The 19686-nt window shown below is 55.8% G+C and overlaps 1 protein-coding gene across 1 annotated transcript; it reads left to right on the plus strand.

Moving 5' to 3' along the window:
• Window positions 1-10190: 10190 nt before the first annotated feature.
• LOC111143558 (hypocretin receptor 1) lies at window positions 10191-17638 on the plus strand. Its single transcript, XM_022497382.1, has 7 exons — window positions 10191-10395; window positions 10577-10755; window positions 12067-12310; window positions 12743-12858; window positions 14352-14584; window positions 15686-15807; window positions 17448-17638. Exons 1-7 carry the CDS (start codon window positions 10191-10193, stop codon window positions 17636-17638), a joined length of 1290 nt encoding a protein of 429 aa, XP_022353090.1.
• The last annotated feature ends 2048 nt before the right edge of the window (window positions 17639-19686 follow it).

Raw genomic sequence — 19686 nt, forward strand, 5'->3', positions numbered from 1 at the left:
TACAAAAAAAAAAAAAAAAAAGTACATATTAACATGGGAAGTAAGAAGATATGGCAAAAATTGAGATGGTGATATGAAAATAACCAAAGTTAGGAAATAATTCAAGGAAGGGCCTGTTTAATGAATAACAAGCCAGCAGCAGCCACTAAAAATCCCCTACAAAACAGTCCCCTTCACATCAGGAGTGTACAGAGAAGGGAAAGATTCAAAAGTGAGGGGGGACGCCTGGGTGGCTCAGTCGGTTAAACGTCTGACTCTTGATCTCAGCTCAGGTCATGATCTCAGGATCATGATCTCAGGGTTGTGAGATCAAGGCCCACCTTGTGCTCCGTGCTAGGAGTGGAGCCTGCTTGGGATTCTCTCTCTCCCTTTTCCTCTACCCCTCTCTTTCTCAAAAAAAAAAAAAAAAAAAAAAAAAAAAGTAAGAGAGAACCACTTTCTAAAGAAATTAAGTGATCTTTTTCAAAAGGACCAAAATTCCCGCTTAGAGCATTGGTGTCTTAGAGTAAATCTCTCCTTATGTTGGCACAGGGTGGAAACCGGGTGCCCTCTTGCCTGTCTACCCCCTTTCCACATGTCCTAAAATGGAGCCTGCAGATTGATCTCCCCTCTCAGGAAGAGTAAGGACAAATTAAGAATACTTCAGATTCGAAAGGATTTCCTTCCATGCGCCCCCTTTAAAAATGTTATTTGAGGGCCGCCTGGGTGGCTCAGTGGGTTAAAGCCTCTGCCTTCGGCTCAGGTCATGATCCCAGGGTCCTGGGATCGAGCCCCACAAGGGGCTCTCTGCCCAACAGGGAGCCTGCTTCCATTCCTCTCTCTCTGCCTGCCTCTCTGCCTACTTGTGATCTCTGTCTGTCAAATAAATAAATAAAATCTTTAAAAAAAATGTTATTTGAGGGGCACATGGGTGGCTCAGTGGGTTAAAGCCTCTACCTTCAGCTCAGGGCATGATCTCAGAGTCCTGGGATCAAGCCCTGCTTCGGGCTCTCTGCTTGGCAGGGAGCCTGCTTCCTCCTCTCTCTCTGCCTGCCTCTCTGCCTACTTGTGATCTCTGTCTGTCAAATAAATAAATAAATAACTAATCTTAAAATAAAATAAAAATGTTATTTGAGGGGCACCTGGGAAGCTCAGTTGTTAAGTGTCTGCCTTTGGCTCATGTCATGATCCCAGGGTCCTGGGAATGAGCTCCATTTCGGGCTCCCTGCTCTGCGGGAACTTGCTTTTCCCTCTCCCACTCCCCCTGCTTGTGTTCCCTCTCTCACCATCTCTCTGCTTGTCAAATAAATAGATAAAATATTTTTTAAAAAATGTTATTTGAAGATATACTCCAGCAAAACAGAGAAAAAACCCAAGAAAGAGAGACCAGACTCACCCAACAGTAGAACTGACCCACAAGTGTAATGAATAGAAATACCAGAGTCCATAAAGCCATCAGTCAAAATTAGAACAGGAAGTCAGAGGGTTTGGAGAAAAGTGTCTTCAAGAAGAAAATAGGCTTCATTCAACAAATAATGTAATTAAGAAGCTGGGAGATTTTAATGACCTGATGAGAAAGGCATATGTTTCTTTTCTCAAGAAGAAAAGAGAAAAACAATTAGAAACTCCAGGAGAACAGAAACTCGTATAAGAAACTCATGGTCCAAATATGAAACAATGAAAATTATAACAAGACTTCGAATACTGAGGGAGCGTAGAAAAATACATTTGAACTTGAAGCCTGGAGCATTTCTCTTCAGGCAGCATTTAAATCATAAGATTATAGTTCCTTCCGTACGGGTCCCTGGATGCTAGTTAGCTCTGCAAGAATAATGTTTACATAATCATAATATTTTTTTAAAAAACACTTTATTGATTTTCAATTTTTGAAATTCAGAGATGGACAGCACATAAAACCAGAACGCTTTCACTATGGCTACGGAACTAGATTCAAATGTAGTGGTTTAGCAAGAGGACTTAGGAGGAGGGAGGGCAAGGGTGATCAAGGATGTCTCATCTTGCACCGTGGGAGTCGGGAGATATTTCATAAAATTAATGGCACAAGAAAGAAGAGCTGGAAAAGGGCATCTAACCAAATTCTGGAGGCAAGGTACCTTCGCTAAACTTCTCATCTTTCATAGCTGGGCAGGTGCCAGACATTCGCAGCTCAGGATCTACCCGCCCTCCTTCCCTTGTTCCTAGAATCCTTGCATCTCACGGGGTCACGTGGCTACCCAGAGAAACAGTCTGCTCCCCAGGCTCCGTTGTAGCCTCATGGGATAGGTGAGCCAGTTCAGGCCAACTGGATGCGAACAGAGCGGGCGTGCCTCTCCACTAGCTGGACTAAGGGTGTACTTGGCCATCTTTGACCCAGGCCACGAGTTTACCCTAGACAATAACAGCAAACGCGTACATGTGTATGCTAACTCTGTGCCCGGCCGGTCTCTATGCGCTTTGCATATGCAAACTCCTTTAACCTAACAAGGATGTGCATTCCTTTTTCGATGTCTACTGAAGCAAAATACCACAAACCTAGAGTTTCAGAACGACACAAATGTATTCTCTAATGGTTCTGGAGTTCAGAAGTTGAACATCAATGTGTTGGCTAGACTACTTTCTGGAGATTCAGGGGAGAATGTATTTCCTTGTGTTTTCAGTTTCCAGCGGTCCCTGTGTTCCTTGGCTTAGGATCCCTTCCTCGGGTCACTACAGTCTCTCATTTCCATCATCGCATCTCTGATTACTGTTTCGATTCCCTGCCTCCTTCTTGTTTGTTTTTTTTTTTAAGATTTTTAATTAATTAATTAATTAGAGTTAGAGAGCGCGTGGGCAGAGGGAGGAGCAGATGGAGAGGGAGAGACAGAGTATCTCAAGCAGAGTCTGCACTAAGCAAAGAGCCCGATGCCAGGCTCGATCTCACGACCTTGAGATCATGACCCTAAGATCATGACCTGAGCCAAAACCAAGAGTCAGACGCTTAACCAAATGACTGAGCCACCCGGGCGCCCCTCCTGCCTCCTTCTTCTAAGGACCCTTGTGATTACATCGGGTCCACCGGAGCAGTCCAGGATAATATCCCCATCTTAAGATTCTTCACTGAATTACTTCTACAAAGTCTTTTCTGCCAGGTAAGTTCCCAATCACAATTTCTAGGGATTAGGACACACACATCTTTGGGGAAACATTATGCTTCCTCCCTCAGATGGGAGCTATATCGTCCCCCATTTTACCGATGGTGAAACTCAAGCATGAAGAAATGAAGCAGCGTGCCCGCGGTCACACAGCAGCTCACAAGCGGCAGACCCATAATTTATACCTGGGCAGTCTGGCCCTAGGACCTGTGCTCATGATCGTGATGCTCTCCTGCCGGGGCAGAAGTCTGGCTTCCGGATGATTACAGAGCCACCTGGCCAGGTCTGAATGGCCTACGGAGAGAACGAAATTTCTATCTTTCAAAGGCATTGTCATTTGGGGATCTTTGTTACAGAGGCTCTATTCTAATACCAAAGTCGATATCTACTCTACTTAATTTAAAATAATGATTTTACTCGATTTTATTCTGAGTGGTTTGAAACAAGTGGTTTGCATCCTGTAAGAAAGATGTATTTTTTACTCATTTCAAATGTGGTTAGGTTGGAGGGCGGGGATGCCAATCAGTCCACATCACAATCTTGCTAAAAACCCTTCAGGGATCCCACTGCCTTTGGGATGGAATCCAAGAGCCTCAGCCTAGATTCAGGACAGCCCTTCGCCCACCTTTCTATTTCTGAACAGACCTTTGGCCATGTCTACCCCTCGCCTTCGCTCATGTTATCCCCTCTCCCTGGAATCCCAACCCTTCTTTCTCTCCCACTCCTGCCCAATATGTCCCACTCAAAGCCCATCTGTAAACCCCTATTCATCCCTCAAGGGTCCGCCCAAGTTGCCTCTGGAACGTTTTTTCTGTTTATCTTGGTCTTTCTCTGTCCTGTTAAAGATTTTCCTCAATGTCTGGTGACTGAGATCATAGTTAAACAAAACAAAACTTTCCAGTCTGCACACACACCTCCTAGAAAGATCAGATTTCTCCTTCTTTCCCTCCCCCTTGTGTTCCTCTGTCAAAATGACCACACCAGCACATGTTTACCACGATCATTGTTTATAACTGATATTATTCCTAATTTTACGACTTAAGTTCATCAGCGGCCTCCTGAACCCATATGGGACTCAAAATAAAAACAATACCAAATGACAGGATAAACACAAGGACATCTGACCAACAAAGCCCTGACTTTTCTCATTATGACCACTCTGATTTTTTGAAATATTAAATTAGTTTTAAGTGTGGGTGTGTATGAATGTGTGAATCTCCGTTGCTCGGCACCCCTGCCTGCCCTCAGCGATCCTTACACAGCTCTGCAAGGCCAAGCTTCCTGTTGGTCGCATCTTATAACCAGTGAAATGAGGCCCAGAGAGGTTGTGTTAGTTTCTTGTGGCTGCCGTATAGATTACCGCGAATTTAGAGTCTTAAAACAACACATTTTTTTCTTGCCACATTCTGGAGGTTAGAAGTCCAAAATGAGTCCAGCGGGGGCTCCCCTCAAGGAATCGGTAAGGAGAATTCCATCTGGAGGCTCAAGGGGAGACTCTGTTCTTTGCCGGCTTCCGGAGCCCGCCCACCTTCCTAGGCTGTGGCCTCCCGGAGCACTGCTGTCACCTCCCACCTCTGCCACCACACCTGCTCTTTCTGTCCCTCCTCCCTCCTTAGGACAAGGCCCCTTGTGATTATACCAGGCCCACCTGGATAACCCTAGATCGTTTCCCCATCTCAAGAGCCTGAATTTAGCCCCATCTGCAAAGTCCCTTTCACCAGGCAGCACGCCACCAGTTCCCGGGAATAGAACGTGGACCTCCTTGGGGTCCCCTACCCAGCCTATCCCAGAAGTGAAGTGACCAGTCCCGGATCACACAGCAGGACGCAGCAGGGCTGGGAGTCTGACCCAGTCTTTCTGGCCCCAAGCCTGTGCTTCTAACCACATTTCAACACAAGGCTCAACATCCTGGGAGGGGTGACAGTTATTTCTGGGCTCAGGGACACTATCACTGCTGACCCCAGTCCTATCCCGTCGCCCACCCCCGATGCCACGATCTCCCACTCTAATGGATGTGATACCCACCCCCACCGTTTGTCCCCCTGGGGGGGGTCTCCCCAGACTAACCAGCAGGGCCCCCCTCTTGATAGCTAACTCACCGTCCGTGTTTGTTGAGTGAATATATGAGCGAGGGAGCAGAGACTGCTGTCTCTAGCCCCTGTCCCAGCTGGAAGATGATCAGTAGCTTATGAAGCCAGCAAGGACGCCTGGTTGTAGGTCCTAGGCCCCCTGCTCTCTCAGTGGATGTCCATGCCCTTCAAGCCACCCACACCCTGAAGGAGGGTCAGCCCTTCCCGAGGGGAGGAGGCACAAAGACTGAGCGCCTAGCCTGGAAACAGAGGACATGAGGCCCCTGGGTCCCTCCCATGGGGTGGCACTTTGCTAGGAGCTCCCAGAGGCCAGTGCTGTTGGTCCCGAGGACCAAACCCCACAGCCTCCTCAGTGGCCTGCCAGACTCAGCCCTCAGAGTCCCCCATTCTGGGCCCACAACCCCGCCCCTGCTGGCTTGCCCCGCACCCCTCTGCATCCCTCTGCTTGTCTGCTGATTTCTGTTCTTCTAAGAGTCACCCCTGCCCTGTTCAGAGTGTTCCCATGCACAGCCCAGGCCTTTGGCAGCATTAGCAAGTGGAAAACCCAATTATATTTTGATTATTCTAGTCCTAGCCTGACAGAGGTCACACTGGAATTGGAAGGGAGGGGGAAGCAGCACCTGGGGCCAGTGCCGGGGATCGCACTTAAAGATGGATGTGACAGGGACCTGGGGCTCAGAGGTCCAGGATTAGATCAACAAGGCCAGGGCTGGCTGGTTCCAGGAAAGAGGTCATGTGGTCACCAGTTGACGGACAGCTCAGGCAAAGCCAAGTCTCCAGGGCTGGTCTCGCTGGGCCGTGGAGGTCCTAGGGCTGAGTGCCCAGCCTGGAGATGGATGACATGAGATCCCCCGACGCCTCCCCTGGGCCTGGTGCTTTGCCAGGAGCTCCCAGAGACCAGTGCTATTGGGCTCAAGGACCAAACCACCACAGCCCCTGTGGGTCTTCCAGAACATCACTGACCCCCTCTTGGGATCCCAGGGTTTTCTCGGAGTATCTACCCAGACCAAACAATTGTCCTCTCTTACCCTCAGGCCGTGAGTGAGGGAGCCAGACTCAGGACCAGGGGGACCTGGGGGCCCAGAGCCTCCTCTCTGGTGAAAGTCTGAGCAGGAAAAATATCTGTTGCCTCAGGGTAGAAGGAACCACTCCTGATCCTTTGTCTTGGAGGGCAGCCATCTCTGGGGGACCAAAGGATGAAGGGGGAGTTGGCCATTAGGATCCCTCTTCAGGGGAGATGGGACTGGCTCTGGGGAAACTGAATTCTCAGCCATGACTCCTTCCCCTCCACACACACATGCACAGACACATGCACCCCACGTATAATGGCTTGGGGGCCTGGGGAGACCCTTGCTCACTCCAGCACTGGGTGTCTGGGAGGCCCAAGCATCCCGAGCTCTGGGCTGGGCTCCGCTGGTGCCCACCATCCTCGCAGACTCGTGTGCCTGTTGTATTAGCAGCTGTGGCTGTCACCTGAGGGTCCCCGCGCGGTTCGCCCTCCGTCCCAGCCCATGCTGCAGCCCCCTCCCTAGCCCTGACATAGCAGACAGTCCCAGCTCTAGCTGGGGGGTTGGTGGGGGGTTGAGAGTGAGGGATTAGATGAGTCATCGCTGCGGGGGCGGACAAACCAAGTCCCACATTCGAACAGTGGCAGGGCCGCAGACACAAAGGCGTGCCCACACACACATTCCCATGCTCATAGGGGCGTACGCCAGGAGGCTGATGCTAGTCAAAGCCCAAACTACACATTCAGACACACAGGGAGACAGACACCCCCTCCATACACACACACACACACACACACACGCACACACTCCTCGTGTACACAAACACCAATGTACACAAAGTAAGCCCCATGCAGACACAGCCCACTCAGGGTGACACTTGGTCACCAACCCAAAGCCTGTCCTCTGCTCACATGCACACTCAGACACACACACATACACACACACACACACACACACACACAGTAACACAGAGTCACAGAATAGATTCTCTAAACACACACTCACAGCCCTTCCTCTTAAATACAGAAAAACATAGACACACACGTTCATGTGCAAGCACACATGCACGCTCACGCACACCCATGCACACGTGCACACGCACACCAGGTGCTCCTCTCTCGAGTCCCCTCATTCATTCCCCTCCCACCGCCAGCACCCCAGGCAGGCAGGACAGAACACTGGAACCACACGGATGCTGGCATCCATCACTCGTCCTGCCCAGGGACAGAGTCATGCCTTAGGATCGGCTTCAGTTCTCCCTTTCTGGAGAGGCAGGGGAGGTTGCTGACCTGACCACTGTCACCCCAGCTCCACTACCAAACACTGTGTTTAATGGCCCATCTCCAGCTCCTCTGAGAAAGGGCTTTGGCTGCCACAGAGAACATGGAGTGTTACATCTCAGGAATCTCCCCAAGGAGGGAGGGACTGTGAGTTACTGGGGGTGAGAGGACGGTGGGACCGGATGTGCCAGGAAGGTCCTGTCCTGAGGCAGGGCACAGCCTGATGCCCAGGGGGTCGCTCATCACCTCCCAGTGGTTCCTGGAAGGCCCCACCTCCCTACCTTTACACCTGCTGTTTCCTCTACTTGGAAACTTCTCTGTGGCTACCTCAATCCCCCTTGCAAGGCTGCCATCTCACTTTTCAGGTCCCTGTGTTCCTGCTCCAAGAAGTCTGTCCTGATGCCCTGGTTGAATTAATCTGTTCTTCTGGGCCACTTCCCAGCCCTCCTCATGCTATAGTCACTTGCTGGGCTGTGAGCCTCCTGTCTCTGGCCAGCCTGGGCGTGTCTGAAGGACGGGGAGTTTCTGCCTGGCAAGGAGATGGGTAAACCTGGAGAGGATCACAGGTCAGAATCCTAACTCTGCCTCTGCTGTGTGGCCTTGGGCAAGTTCTGAACCATGTGAACCCAGTGTCCTCATCTGCAAAATGGGGCAATAGTGACTACCTCCCTGGACTGGCGGGGAGATTAAGTGAGATCCTGCATGGTGGGGGGATGGGGTACACTTGAGGCAGCCCTATTATTCTAGCTCACTGCCTGGCACACAGCTTAGTAATTGTTTGTTGAATTCGTCAGGCCCTCTGGCTCCCCTCTTCCTGCCCCTACTTACCATCCATCTTGGGAGGGGGGGGAAAGCAGGTATGAAGAAAAAGGATTGGGGCGGAGAGAAGGGGGGGTGCGCTGGGAGATGGGCACCCCTGTGACCCACCTGTGCCATCCTCCTCCTCAGCTAGGCGCGGCCGCGAGAAGTGGAGCTGGGATCACCCGTCTGCGCTGGGGCCCCTCCGGAGCTGCCTAGGGCCCGCCAGCACACAGTAGGTGCGCTCTGAACGCTCAGCGGCCGGAGGCACAGATGCCGAGTGAAAGCGAACGTATGAATGAACGGATGGACGCATGAATGGAGGTGGGATGGAAGCATGAAGTGGCAGGCGAGGAGGAATGAGCGTCTCCCCCGCCCTCCCGGTCTCGGGCTGGGCGACATGAAGCGGAGACCGGCTGGGGGCTCCCCTCCCCTCCCGCTCCTCCCGCTCGTCCCCCCTCCCCGCGGCGCGCAGCCGGGCTGAGCCCGCGCCCAGCCAGAGCCGGCGTTGGAGCGGCGGCTCGCGCCCAGCCGAGCAAGCCCAGGCAGCGCGGCCTTGGGAGGGGGCTGCCCCGGACCCCCCCTCCCCCGGCCCGGGCCCCTGAAGCCCGGCCTTCGGGGCAGGGAGGCGGAGTCCCCGGTGCAAGGTCCGGGGACCAGCAGCCGAGGACGCCGGGGTCCTGGAGCCAACAGGTGCGGGGTTTGGGGGATTCCCCCAGGCCCGGGGTGGGGGTTCCAAAGGACCCTCGGCGGGGCATAACCTGGGTGCTGGAAGGCAGGGTCCCCTGGAGGCTCTGCCCTCCTCCAGGCAGGTTTCTGCAGAACCTCTAGCGCCTTCGTTCCTCCACCTTTCCCCGCAGCCGCCCCCCCCAACCCAGTCCCCGAGGTGCAGGGAGGTCCCGCTGAGGGACTGGGTCCGTCGGCACCTGAGGGGGTATGAAGGAGTCCCCTCAACCTCCCCCAGTGGTCTCCAGGGACCGGCAACCCTCCTACACACGTCCGGGGTCGTCCCTGCCTAGCCGCGGGAAGGAGGGGTCTGAGCGAGCGAAGAGGGGCGGGGAGGGAGGCCCGATTTATGAATGGAGAAAGCGGCCTGCGCGCCAGCCCAGCGACCCCTGGCGGCCGTCGGGGAACATCGCGGCCGCGGGGATTCAAGCGGGGAAGATCCGGGGGTCTGAGCGGCCTGGTCGCTGGGCCTGGGGCTCTCCTCTCTTGCAGGGAGGTCGTCAGTTCCTTCCTGCACCCCTGCCGCCAATGTGTGTCCTACCGGGGAGGGTCCAGGTCTGGAGGGCGGCGCCTGGGTCCCTAATGCTTCCCTTGACCATTTTTCAACCAAAAATCCAGGCCTGTGAACTGACTCAGGAGAGAACATTGGCAATGGGGATGGCTTCCAGTCACAAATCCATGGTGTTTCGTGGATTCAGACAGACCTGGCATAGTAGCTTTGTGGCCTTAAGCAAAGGGCTCATGGTAACGGGAGCCGGCCCTGAAGCCGGTTTCCTTTGCCAGCATCTGGGTACGTATTAGTGCTCATTACACCTGGCTGCGGCCCTGTGGGGTAGGTACGGTTATTACTCCTTTGGAAAGATGGGGAAACCAAGGCTGAAAGGGGAGACGTAAGGCATCCAACAGCACCTAGCATGGAATTGAGATGTAAGCCACATCTGTCTTCATCGATTTCGGGCTCACCGTAACCGACGCACTATGAGAACGGAGGGAGCTTACCTGCAAAGTGCCTGGCACACTCCTAGTGTTCTTTCTTCCTTCCTCCCCTCCTTCTTTCAGGAGGCTTGGGGCTGGGACCCCAGAGACCTGTGTGCAAGAGAAGTGGGCTGAGACCTGGTCGGGGCTCCCCACGCCCTGCCGGGCCCAGGATGCCCCTAGCCATCAGCGGCTCCTGAGCTCATGGAGCCCTCGGCCACCCCAGGGGCCCAGACTGGGACCCCCACTGGCGTTGGGGACCCATCACCATCCCTGGTGCCTCCTGACTACGAAGACGAGTTCCTGCGCTACCTGTGGCGTGATTATCTCTACCCAAAGCAGTATGAGTGGGTCCTCATCGCTGCCTACGTGGCTGTGTTCCTTGTGGCCCTGGTGGGCAACACGCTGGGTAGGTGTTTAGGTCCCCGCGGTGCTGTGGACTTCCCCTGGGCACTGGCCGGGGTCCTGGGCCTGGCTTCTCTCTCTCTCCCTCCCCACCTCCCCTTAGCTTGACAGTGTGGGGGCTGGGTAGCACGGCTCTGCCCGCCCCCTCTTCACGTCCCCCTCCTCTTCCCACCCCTGCCCTGCAGTCTGCCTGGCTGTCTGGAGGAACCACCACATGAGGACAGTCACCAACTACTTCATCGTCAACCTGTCCCTGGCTGACGTGCTTGTGACAGCCATCTGCCTCCCGGCCAGCCTGCTGGTAGACATCACTGAGTCCTGGCTCTTCGGTCATGCCCTCTGCAAGGTCATCCCCTATCTACAGGTGAGCTCCACCCAGGCACCGTCTGTCACCCCTCTGTCACCCCAAGTACAAAAAACCATGGCCTTGCACAGACCTCAGCGACCCTTGGACTTGCCTTTCAGACGGGATGCGGTGGCTCAGTTCCTCTGCTGTGTCGTCCTCTCCTGTCATCAGGGCCCGGCCACAAGGCCTGACACTTGGAGACACAGGCCCGGCCCCACACACTCATACAGAGATCCCTACCTGGTCACACCCGCAGACCCACACGCACATAGCCACTGGACACACGTGCAGTCACCTCCACTCACCAGGAGAGGGGCACAAGCCCACGGTGACAGGCACAGATGCGTGCTCGGCCTGCTCCCTGGTTCCCAGGGGGCTGGTGTGAGGAGACCACCTCTGGCCAGGGCCTTCCATCCCCAGCGGCAGGGATCAGGTTGTCCAAATGTGGTGGGGGTTGGGGGAAGAGACTTGGCCAGAGGCCAGGATGCACCCCAGAGGGCAGGGTTCTCTCCCAGAGGAAGCCTCCACCTCCACTTCTGTTCCTAGGCTCACGTCTGCCTCCCTGAGGGAGGCTCTTTCCTCACAGCCCTGGGGAAGGAAGGCATCCCTGGGCAAAGAGAAATGCCTCTTGGATTTTTTTTTAAAAGATTTTATTTATGTATTTGACAGACAGAGATCATAGGTAGGCAGAGAGGCAGGCAGAGATAGGGGAAGGGAAGCAGGCCCCCTGCTGAGCAGAGAGCCTGATGCAGGGCTCGATCCCAGGACGCTGGGATCATGACCTGAGCCGAAGGCAGAGGCTTTAACCCACTGAGCCACCCAGGTGCCCCGCCTCTTGGATTTTTAAGATTTTCCACTCAACAGATTAATGCTGCAAACACTGACAATAAAGACAGGGTGGGGAGGAAATGCACCTCAGGCAAATTATTTAATCTTCCTGTGCCTCAGTGTCCTCCTCTGTAATGTGGGGTGAGAGTACGCACCATGGGGCTGTTGTGAGGATAATGAGAACAGTGCCTGGCACGTAGTAGGTCCCATTAAGTTACTATTCATGGTAGGGAAGCACCCACTATGGGCCAGGTCTCAACCTGGACATTTCCCACCCATGATTTCATGGATTCTCGCAAGAATCCTGAAGGTGGAGGACATGTTCCCATTCCTCAGACGAGCCTCAGAGAAGGTGAGTGATTTGCCCAAAGCTCCATAAGCCGTGAGCAGTGCAGCGCAGTCAGCATGGACGCCTGGCATTTCGGGACTCCATGCCCCATCACCCACCCCATGTCTGTGGGTGGCCCCCAAGGGGATTGACACCGTGTGCCCATGGGGCAGGCCGTGTCTGTGTCGGTGGCGGTGCTGACTCTCAGCTTCATCGCCCTGGACCGCTGGTACGCCATCTGCCACCCGCTGCTGTTCAAGAGTACTGCGAGGCGCGCCCGTGGCTCCATCCTGGGGATCTGGGCTGTGTCCTTGGCCATGATGGTGCCCCAGGCTGCCGTCATGGAATACAGCAGCATGCTGCCTGAGCTAGCCAACCGCACCCGGCTCTTCTCCGTCTGTGATGAACACTGGGCAGGTAATGGTGGGGGCCTCGAGCAGGAGGCCCTGCAGTGGGCGCCTCCGGGACACGTACCCCTAGGACAGGCATCTGTCAGTATACTTATGGGGCGGGCACTCCCAGGGTGGAGCCGGCTTCTATAGGGTTACCCTCCCAGGGCAGGTGACCCCTTGATGGACGCCATCCAGCAGGCATCTAGCAAGGACACCTCCAAAGCGGGTATCTCCTCTAGTCTAGACACCTGTGAGGGCTCCCTCCAGGATGGACACCCACTGGCTGGGCAACTGCAGGGTCAGAGAGACCCTCTCTGTCGTGGTGTCTATAAGAGGCCCAGCTGCTTGCTTTGGCTATACGGCTCCAGATGGGGCAAGGGGGCTTTGCTAAGTGGAACAGGCTGGAGGACCCCAGAAGGGGTGCGTCTCTTGCCCTTGTGTCTCTTGACCCCTACAGACGACCTCTACCCCAAGATCTACCACAGTTGCTTCTTCATTGTCACTTACCTGGCCCCACTGGGCCTCATGGCCATGGCCTATTTCCAGATCTTCCGCAAGCTCTGGGGCCGCCAGGTGAGGCCCACTCTGGTGTCCCTGTCTGGGCTGGTGGGGAGGAAAGGGGTCCTGGTCTGAGGGAACAGAAAGAATCTGCCATCCCGGCTGCCACCGGAGAGAGGCAAGGCCCAGGGACAGGTCAAAGTCAAGGCCAAAGCACTGCGGCCGACCCTGCAACCGAATGTTAACTGACACCGGCTTCAGTATCTAAAACCTCATCATCGTTCTGAGCCCAGTAGCTGCCCTTCATTGTACCCGGTACTTCCAGCTAGTCTCGCCTCCTCTCAACCCTCGTATATTGTCCCCAGCTGAATGTATGAGAGAACGGAGTCCCAGAGAGGCAAAGCCTCTTCTCCCAAACCCCTCAGCCAGCCAGGGGAAGAGCAGTGGCATTCTAATGCCCACGTTGGCCCCACAACAACATTATCTCTGCGTTTTTGCCAAATTCGGCACTTGGCTCCCAACGTCTTCACAACAACCTAAGCACAGAAGCAGTAGAACCCCCATTGCCAATGCTGACAAAGGGCGGCCAACTTGCCACAGCAGACGGGTGGCAGAAGCTTTCCGGTTCCAGGGCCTGCCTGCTGGCCTCTGTTACAGACCCACCAACGGCAGGTTCTGGGGGGCAGGGGGTGGTTGTGGGGGGAGGGGAGTGCTCAGAGGTTCTGGGTACCAGGGGGCTAAGTTCTGGGTCCTGTGCCTGGGCAAGGCGAGGATGCAGACCAGAAGGTGACCAGCCTGCAGTCCACCAGCACCTGCTTTCTGCCCGATAGCCGCCCCCCACCCCCCCGTCCCGATGCCAAGAGTCACTATCCTCCTCTAATAGATGAGAAAACCAAGGCTCGGGGCAGGAGAGTGGGTTGAGTGAGCTCACACAGGTCATGAACAGCTGAGCTGGCTCTAGCCCCTAATTTTCCTCAACTGTAGCCCTGTGCCCTTCTTTTGGGGGGTGATTCATGTGTCCAATGGTGTGAGAGGCTTCAAGGAGATCTATGGCTGCTCCTGAAACCTGGACCCCTCCCAGGTTTCTGGGCTGTGACGGAGGCAGGGACTGTGCTCTGAGGCTCCGGCCATTCCATGCCGCTCACCTGCTCACCTGCTCTGCTCGCTTTCCGGGGTCAGGCACAGGCGAGGTGGGGGGCACAACTCACCCCACCACCCCTCCCCCCACAACGGGAAGCGATGGCCTAAGGAGGATGGAGGGGTAGCTCGGGAGGATGTTCTAGAGTCTCCTGCCTCTCTGAGGTTTTGTTCTTTCATCAGTAACTGAGGGCCAGGAAGCCCTTCCCCGAAGGCACACCGTGGGGGGTTCACAATGAGCTCCTGAGAGATTCAAGTTCACGGGGCCCCTCCAGCCCTGAGTGTCGGTCTTCATCATGAATATTAGGTTCCTTCCCTTGGCCCACCTCCAGCCTGCCCCAGGGTCCCCCCGGAGCAGCACTCCGCAGAGGAGAATGGCCCTCCCGAGGAGCCCCACCCACCACCGCTCTCTCACTCTCTGTGCCGACCAGATCCCCGGCACCACATCAGCCCTGGTGAGGAACTGGAAGCGGCCCTCAGACCAGTCGGACGACCCGGGGCAGGGCCCGAGCGCAGAGCCCCCGCCCCGGGCCCGGGCCCGGGCTTTCCTGGCTGAGATGAAGCAGATGCGGGCGCGGAGGAAGACGGCCAAGATGCTGATGGTGGTGCTGCTGGTCTTTGCCCTCTGCTACCTGCCCATCAGCGTCCTCAATGTCCTCAAGAGGTGAGAGAGCAAGGGGATAGCTGGTGGCCTCTCTCTGCTTGGGGGGAAGAAGGGCCCTAGTCCTCACCCACTATGTGGCCTTGGAGGCAGGTCATTTCCCTTCTCGGAGCCTCCCAGCCTCAATTTCTTGCCTGTAAACTGTGAATAACGCCAGCCAGCCGTGGCCTGCAAGGGGATTATGAAAATTCCTCCATCTCTTCTCTCAACCATCAGCTCCCCGTGGGGGTGGGGGGCAGGGAGCACAGTGACCACGTGCACAAGACAAAGTCTCTGCCTTCTTGGAGGCGACATCTAGTGGGACAGAGAAATAAGTCTCCACTGTACGGGCAGGGAGGGATACCACGATGAAGACAAAATAGGGAAAGAACAGAGTGAAGGTGACGAGTTAGTGGGGTTTTGTGTGTTTATTTTTTCATCTTTTTTTTTTTTTTAGATACAAGGGTTAAAAAAAAAGGCTCATCTGAGGAAATGACATTTGGCAGGGACTTGAAGGAAGGGGGGAAACCAAGGGACCAGGCCAGCAGGTGTCTGGAGGAAAGCACTGGAAGCGGAGGGAACACGGGGTTCAGCAAGTGAGGGGCTGCGGGGCACCAGGAGAGAGCAGCGGGCTGTTTGTCAGGAGCCAATCTCAGTGTGAGTTTGTGCTTGGCCATTTCCTGGATCACTTCCTGTGATCTCGGGCATGTCATTTTGCTTCTGTGCACCTCCCTAACTGAACAATGGATGATGTCTTCTTGACTCCTCATGTCGCTGCAAGGGTGGGTGAGGAAGTGGATGGGGGTCCCAGGGGATCTGAGAGCCGGTGAATGAGCAGATGGACCCTGGTCCCTGTCCCGACAGCCACCCTGGTTACACTCTCCGTGCTCAAGACCTCAGACCTAAAGGCCCAGGAAAGGGCCACCTGGTGGGACAGAAGGGGCAGTGGGAACTCTTCCACTCGATAGCCACTAGTGAGCTGTGTGACCTTGGTCAACTCACTTCCCCTTTCTGAGCCTTGGCTTTCCTGTGTTTTAGATAAGGACAGTGACTCCCACCCAACAAAAATGGGAACACGTGCACACACTTCTACCCCATTTCTGACTGTCCTCCCCCTGGTCCTAGGGTGTTCGGGATGTTCCGCCAAGCCAGCGACCGAGAAGCCGTCTATGCCTGCTTCACCTTCTCGCACTGGCTGGTGTATGCCAACAGCGCTGCTAACCCCATCATCTACAACTTCCTCAGTGGTAAGCGGGCTGGAGAGGTAGGGGGATGGGTGGGGAAGGGTGCGGCAGTCTTCGGGACAATAGTCTGCACACCCCCAAGCCAGGCTGAATAAAGGGATGGCAGGAGGGGATGTCCCTGCTCCCGCCTGGGGATCTCGAGCTGGCTCTGGGAACTCTCATTTGGGAGAGACCTGGCCCTGATCAGGAGCCCTGGTCTAAGTGGGAGACAGGCCACACACCAGAACCTCTAGTCGGCCCTGTCTGGCCAACACAGGCTCTGGGGGAGCCAGGCCTATGGGAAGAGGGCCCGGGAGCTCCCACCCGAGAGGATGACTGCATAACCAAGTCATTTGGGTAAGGGAGGATCGCCAGTAGAGGCTGCCCAGGGCCGGGGAGGGCTTCCCCATGCCCAGCTAGACAGGAACTGGCAGAGCCGCCAGAATGTGGGGGACTGTCCCTGGACCCATCTGTCTCCAGTACCAGCCTTCTTGCTCTCCTGTCTGGAAGTCCAGGCATCCCCAGTCCCCTAACCCCACCCCAGGCCGCTCCCCTCTGCTGTCCCACTGTGTGCACCTCCTGCCCCAACCTCCCAGGCTCCGGGTGGTAACACCTCTGCCCGCGGACCCACCTGGGCTCAGCAGAAGTGTGGCTCACGAGGCCTCTGGCTGCAGAACTAGGCCTAACGAGCTGGTCCAGATGCCTCTTCAAGCCTGGGAACAATGATCTTTGGGAAAAGCTGAAGGAGGGGCTGGGGGTTCATATCCTAACCCTCACTGAGACTAAAGAATTAGTCCTCGAAGGCTAGCCGGCAGTCTCCAGCTCAGGGGAGAGAACAGAAGATGTAAGGGCTGCCACAAAGGCGGCAACCAGACTTCCTGCCAGGCATTCCTGTCTTGTGTCCGTTTACTGAGCACCTACTGTGTGCCTGGGCCTCTGCTGGGGCCCGAGGGAGGCTTGCTGGCTGACGAAGCGTGGTCAAGGAGTTTTCTGCTCCAGACACCGTCTGTTTCCTTGGTGTCCTTTGGCTGACCAAGCTGGCTGTGGTAGTCCCTTCTTCCCTACTCTGTTGTCCCCTTCAAGAGAAGGGCTCCGGAATGAGAACTGGGCCTGACTTTTGGCTGGGGGACCTTGGGCAGGTCTCTACACCATTGTGCGTCTCACCTATGAAGTAAGGATAAAGGACGCCAGCCTCTCAGGGTTCTGGGAGAAGCAGGGGAGGAGCGGTGCGTGGGGCAAAGCGGAGGTGCCCCTCACAGGGCCTCATGCAGGCTGCTGCTGTCCTTTCCGTCACTGTGGGGCACGGGTGGGGATAGCCTAGCCATAGCCATGAGTCCGAGCCTCTGCCCCTACCCACCAAGGGGGGCAGAGGTGGCCCCAGGCCCCGGAACCAGACACCACGTTCTGAGCCGGGCTCAGAGCCAGAGTGCAGTCAAGGAATCAGATGAAAATTGCATTTCTCCTTGGGAACTGCTCCGGGGCCTCTGTGCTCACTCTCCCTGGCAATGCCAAGGTCGCCTTTGGGGCTTTCTTCGTCCCAGCTCTCCCCTGCCCTCCCGCCCCCTCACAGGCAGCTTGGCTGGAGCTGCGTGGGTGTTCCTGGGCCCAAGGACCTTCCTGCTTCATCCATCTCCTTATGGCTGTGTCTTCTGTCTCCAACCAAGGCAAATTCCGGGAGCAGTTTAAGGCCGCCTTCTCCAGCTGCCTGCCTGGCCTGGGTCCCTGCTACTCTCCGAAGGCCCCCAGCCCCCGCTCCTCTGCCAGCCACAAGTCCTTGTCCTTGCACAGCCGGTACTCCGTCTCCAAAGTCCCCGAGCACGTGGTGCTCACCACTGTCACCACGGTGCTGCCCTGAGAGACAGTCGCCCTGGTGGCTCCCGGCGGGGGAGGTGGTACGAGCTGCTTCCTGCTTGGGCTGCTCCCCTGACTCCTTGTGGAGACTGCTGGATGCAGTGGGAGGCCATGGCTCCAGACCTGGTTTTCTGCCTGTTTAACTCTGGGCAAGTGACTTCCCTTCTCTGAGCCCTGTCTCCTAAGCAGGATTGATGGGAGGATTAAGCATGCTCGAGAAAGCGGAAAGCTCGTTGTAGATTGTGAAGTGTTGTGGACGGGATTATCCTATTCCTCCCACATGGCTGTGCCCCACGGTCTCATCCATCCCTATCATCCTTCTGCAGCTCGGCCTTCCTCCCAGAGAACTCTCTCCCACCCAATTACAGGCCTTCCCTGGAGTCTGTTGTAAGGGTCCTGGCGGGCAGTGCCATCTGGCCCAGCGGCTCCAGCGGAAAGCCCAGCTGCTCTGAGGCCCACGTGAATGAATCGGGGTCCAGCCTTTCCCTGGTAGGAACACAGCCCCATCCTGGCCACGTGCCGTGTGCACCGCAGACTGGACCCCGTCGGCTTTCTGGTGTGCTAGAACATTCTCCGTGTGGCCATTTGGCATGGAGGCCAGCAGCCTGAAGCAATTGTAATTAAAAGCCTGGCACTGAATGTTCCTTTTCCTTGTCATTGCACAAAATCTGTGCTGCTGAGGTGAGGAGAGAGACAGCGGGGAAGCTTGGGGTAGGGGAGAAGACCAGGCAGCACTGGAATGCTATGATCTGCTGACCACCGCCCACCCCTCCCAACACCCTGGATCCCAGATGGGCTCCGAGCCCGGATTCAGAGCCCATGCAGCGCTGCCTCCTGCAGGACCTGGGTTCTGGACACAACTGTCTGCTGTGACAGTTCTGGTCCCAGTGGCCTACAGGAGGTAAGGGAGATGCGGGGGCAGACAGCGGGGTTAAGACTGATTTACCATTATCTTCACCTTCTTGGAAGTTAGGCTTGCATTTATTTTCTATGAACTCACAGGATAAAAAGAGCCCCAGACGTGCTCCATCTGCCACCAAGATGATTAGAGGGCTGCCAGAGGCCCTGCCCCTCGTTGCCAGGGCAGGAAGTGGAGTACGGGCTTGAGGAGGGTTCCGCTGACGGGCGGGAGACATCTGGCGGGGGCCAGCTCAGCTGTGTGTGCCCCCTGGCTCTGCTTGATTTGATGAATGGAGCTCCGGGCTCCCTCTGACCTCCCCCACCAAAAAAATGGGGCAAAACCATGGTCCTGCCAGGGCCCCGGCCCAGAGATGCTTAAGCGCCCCTCCTCTTAGGCATCACACTTCTCCCAGAGCAGGTGGAAGGTATGGCCTAAGGATGTTGTCCACTCTCTGGGCGACTCTCCAACCCAGTGCTTATGGCCATTTCCACGGATGCCCGGGTGCTGCCTGGTGGGACAGGCCACCCTGCTCCTTCCTCGCTCCTGTTGGCCTTGCGATCCCAAGCTGTGGGCCGTTTCATGTAGCCAGGCTTGGACGTGCAGTGTGCAGAATGGTGTGTGACGGCAGGCTCCCAGGCTTGGAACCAACCATACCCACGAGGACCAACCCAGGTCTGGGGCTAAGGAGCCCGGGCTGAACACGAGGCTGAGACTGTGATTGGTGCCATTCTAGAGACATGGCTGTCGACACCTGGCTCGGTGGGAGCGAAGGAGAGAAGTGTCCTGTAATGGCTTCATTCTACTCTATTCCGCTGGCTGAATCCAGTCCAATGGTGGGCTCAAGGCCTCCACTTGGGGAGGTTCAGATGAACTGGAGAAAATTCAGAGGACGAGGATGCCAAGGTGAGCAATGCTCAGGGAAGAGTTGCGGAAGCACCCGGGGCCACCCAGCCCAGGGAAGGGAGTTCCCAGGGGAACATGGCAGTTCTAGGTGTCTAGAGGTGGGGCTGGCAGGAAGGGGAGAGAGAGCTTCTGGGTGGCCCAAGAGAGAAAACGCTAGTCCAGGGGTAGTTTTCAAGGTGGCAGGATTTGGAATCTCATCAGGAAGAAGTGTCTGCTGGTCAGAGGAAGCCTGCTTCCTGGAAGGGCAC

The sequence above is a fragment of the Enhydra lutris genome, unplaced genomic scaffold (genome assembly GCF_002288905.1).
Source record: "Enhydra lutris kenyoni isolate GAN:26980312 unplaced genomic scaffold, ASM228890v2 scaffoldscaffold9, whole genome shotgun sequence".
NCBI classification, from domain to species: Eukaryota; Metazoa; Chordata; class Mammalia; order Carnivora; family Mustelidae; genus Enhydra; species Enhydra lutris.

Bases quoted from the DNA above. Each gene is read 5' to 3' on its own strand.
- LOC111143558 (XM_022497382.1), top strand. From the start codon at position 10,191: ATGGAGCCCTCGGCCACCCCAGGGGCCCAGACTGGGACCCCCACTGGC. The intron at 10,396-10,576 runs GTAGGTGTTTAG...CCTGCCCTGCAG, and splicing joins CCTGGTGGGCAACACGCTGG to TCTGCCTGGCTGTCTGGAGG. The intron at 15,808-17,447 runs GTAAGCGGGCTG...TCTCCAACCAAG, and splicing joins CATCTACAACTTCCTCAGTG to GCAAATTCCGGGAGCAGTTT.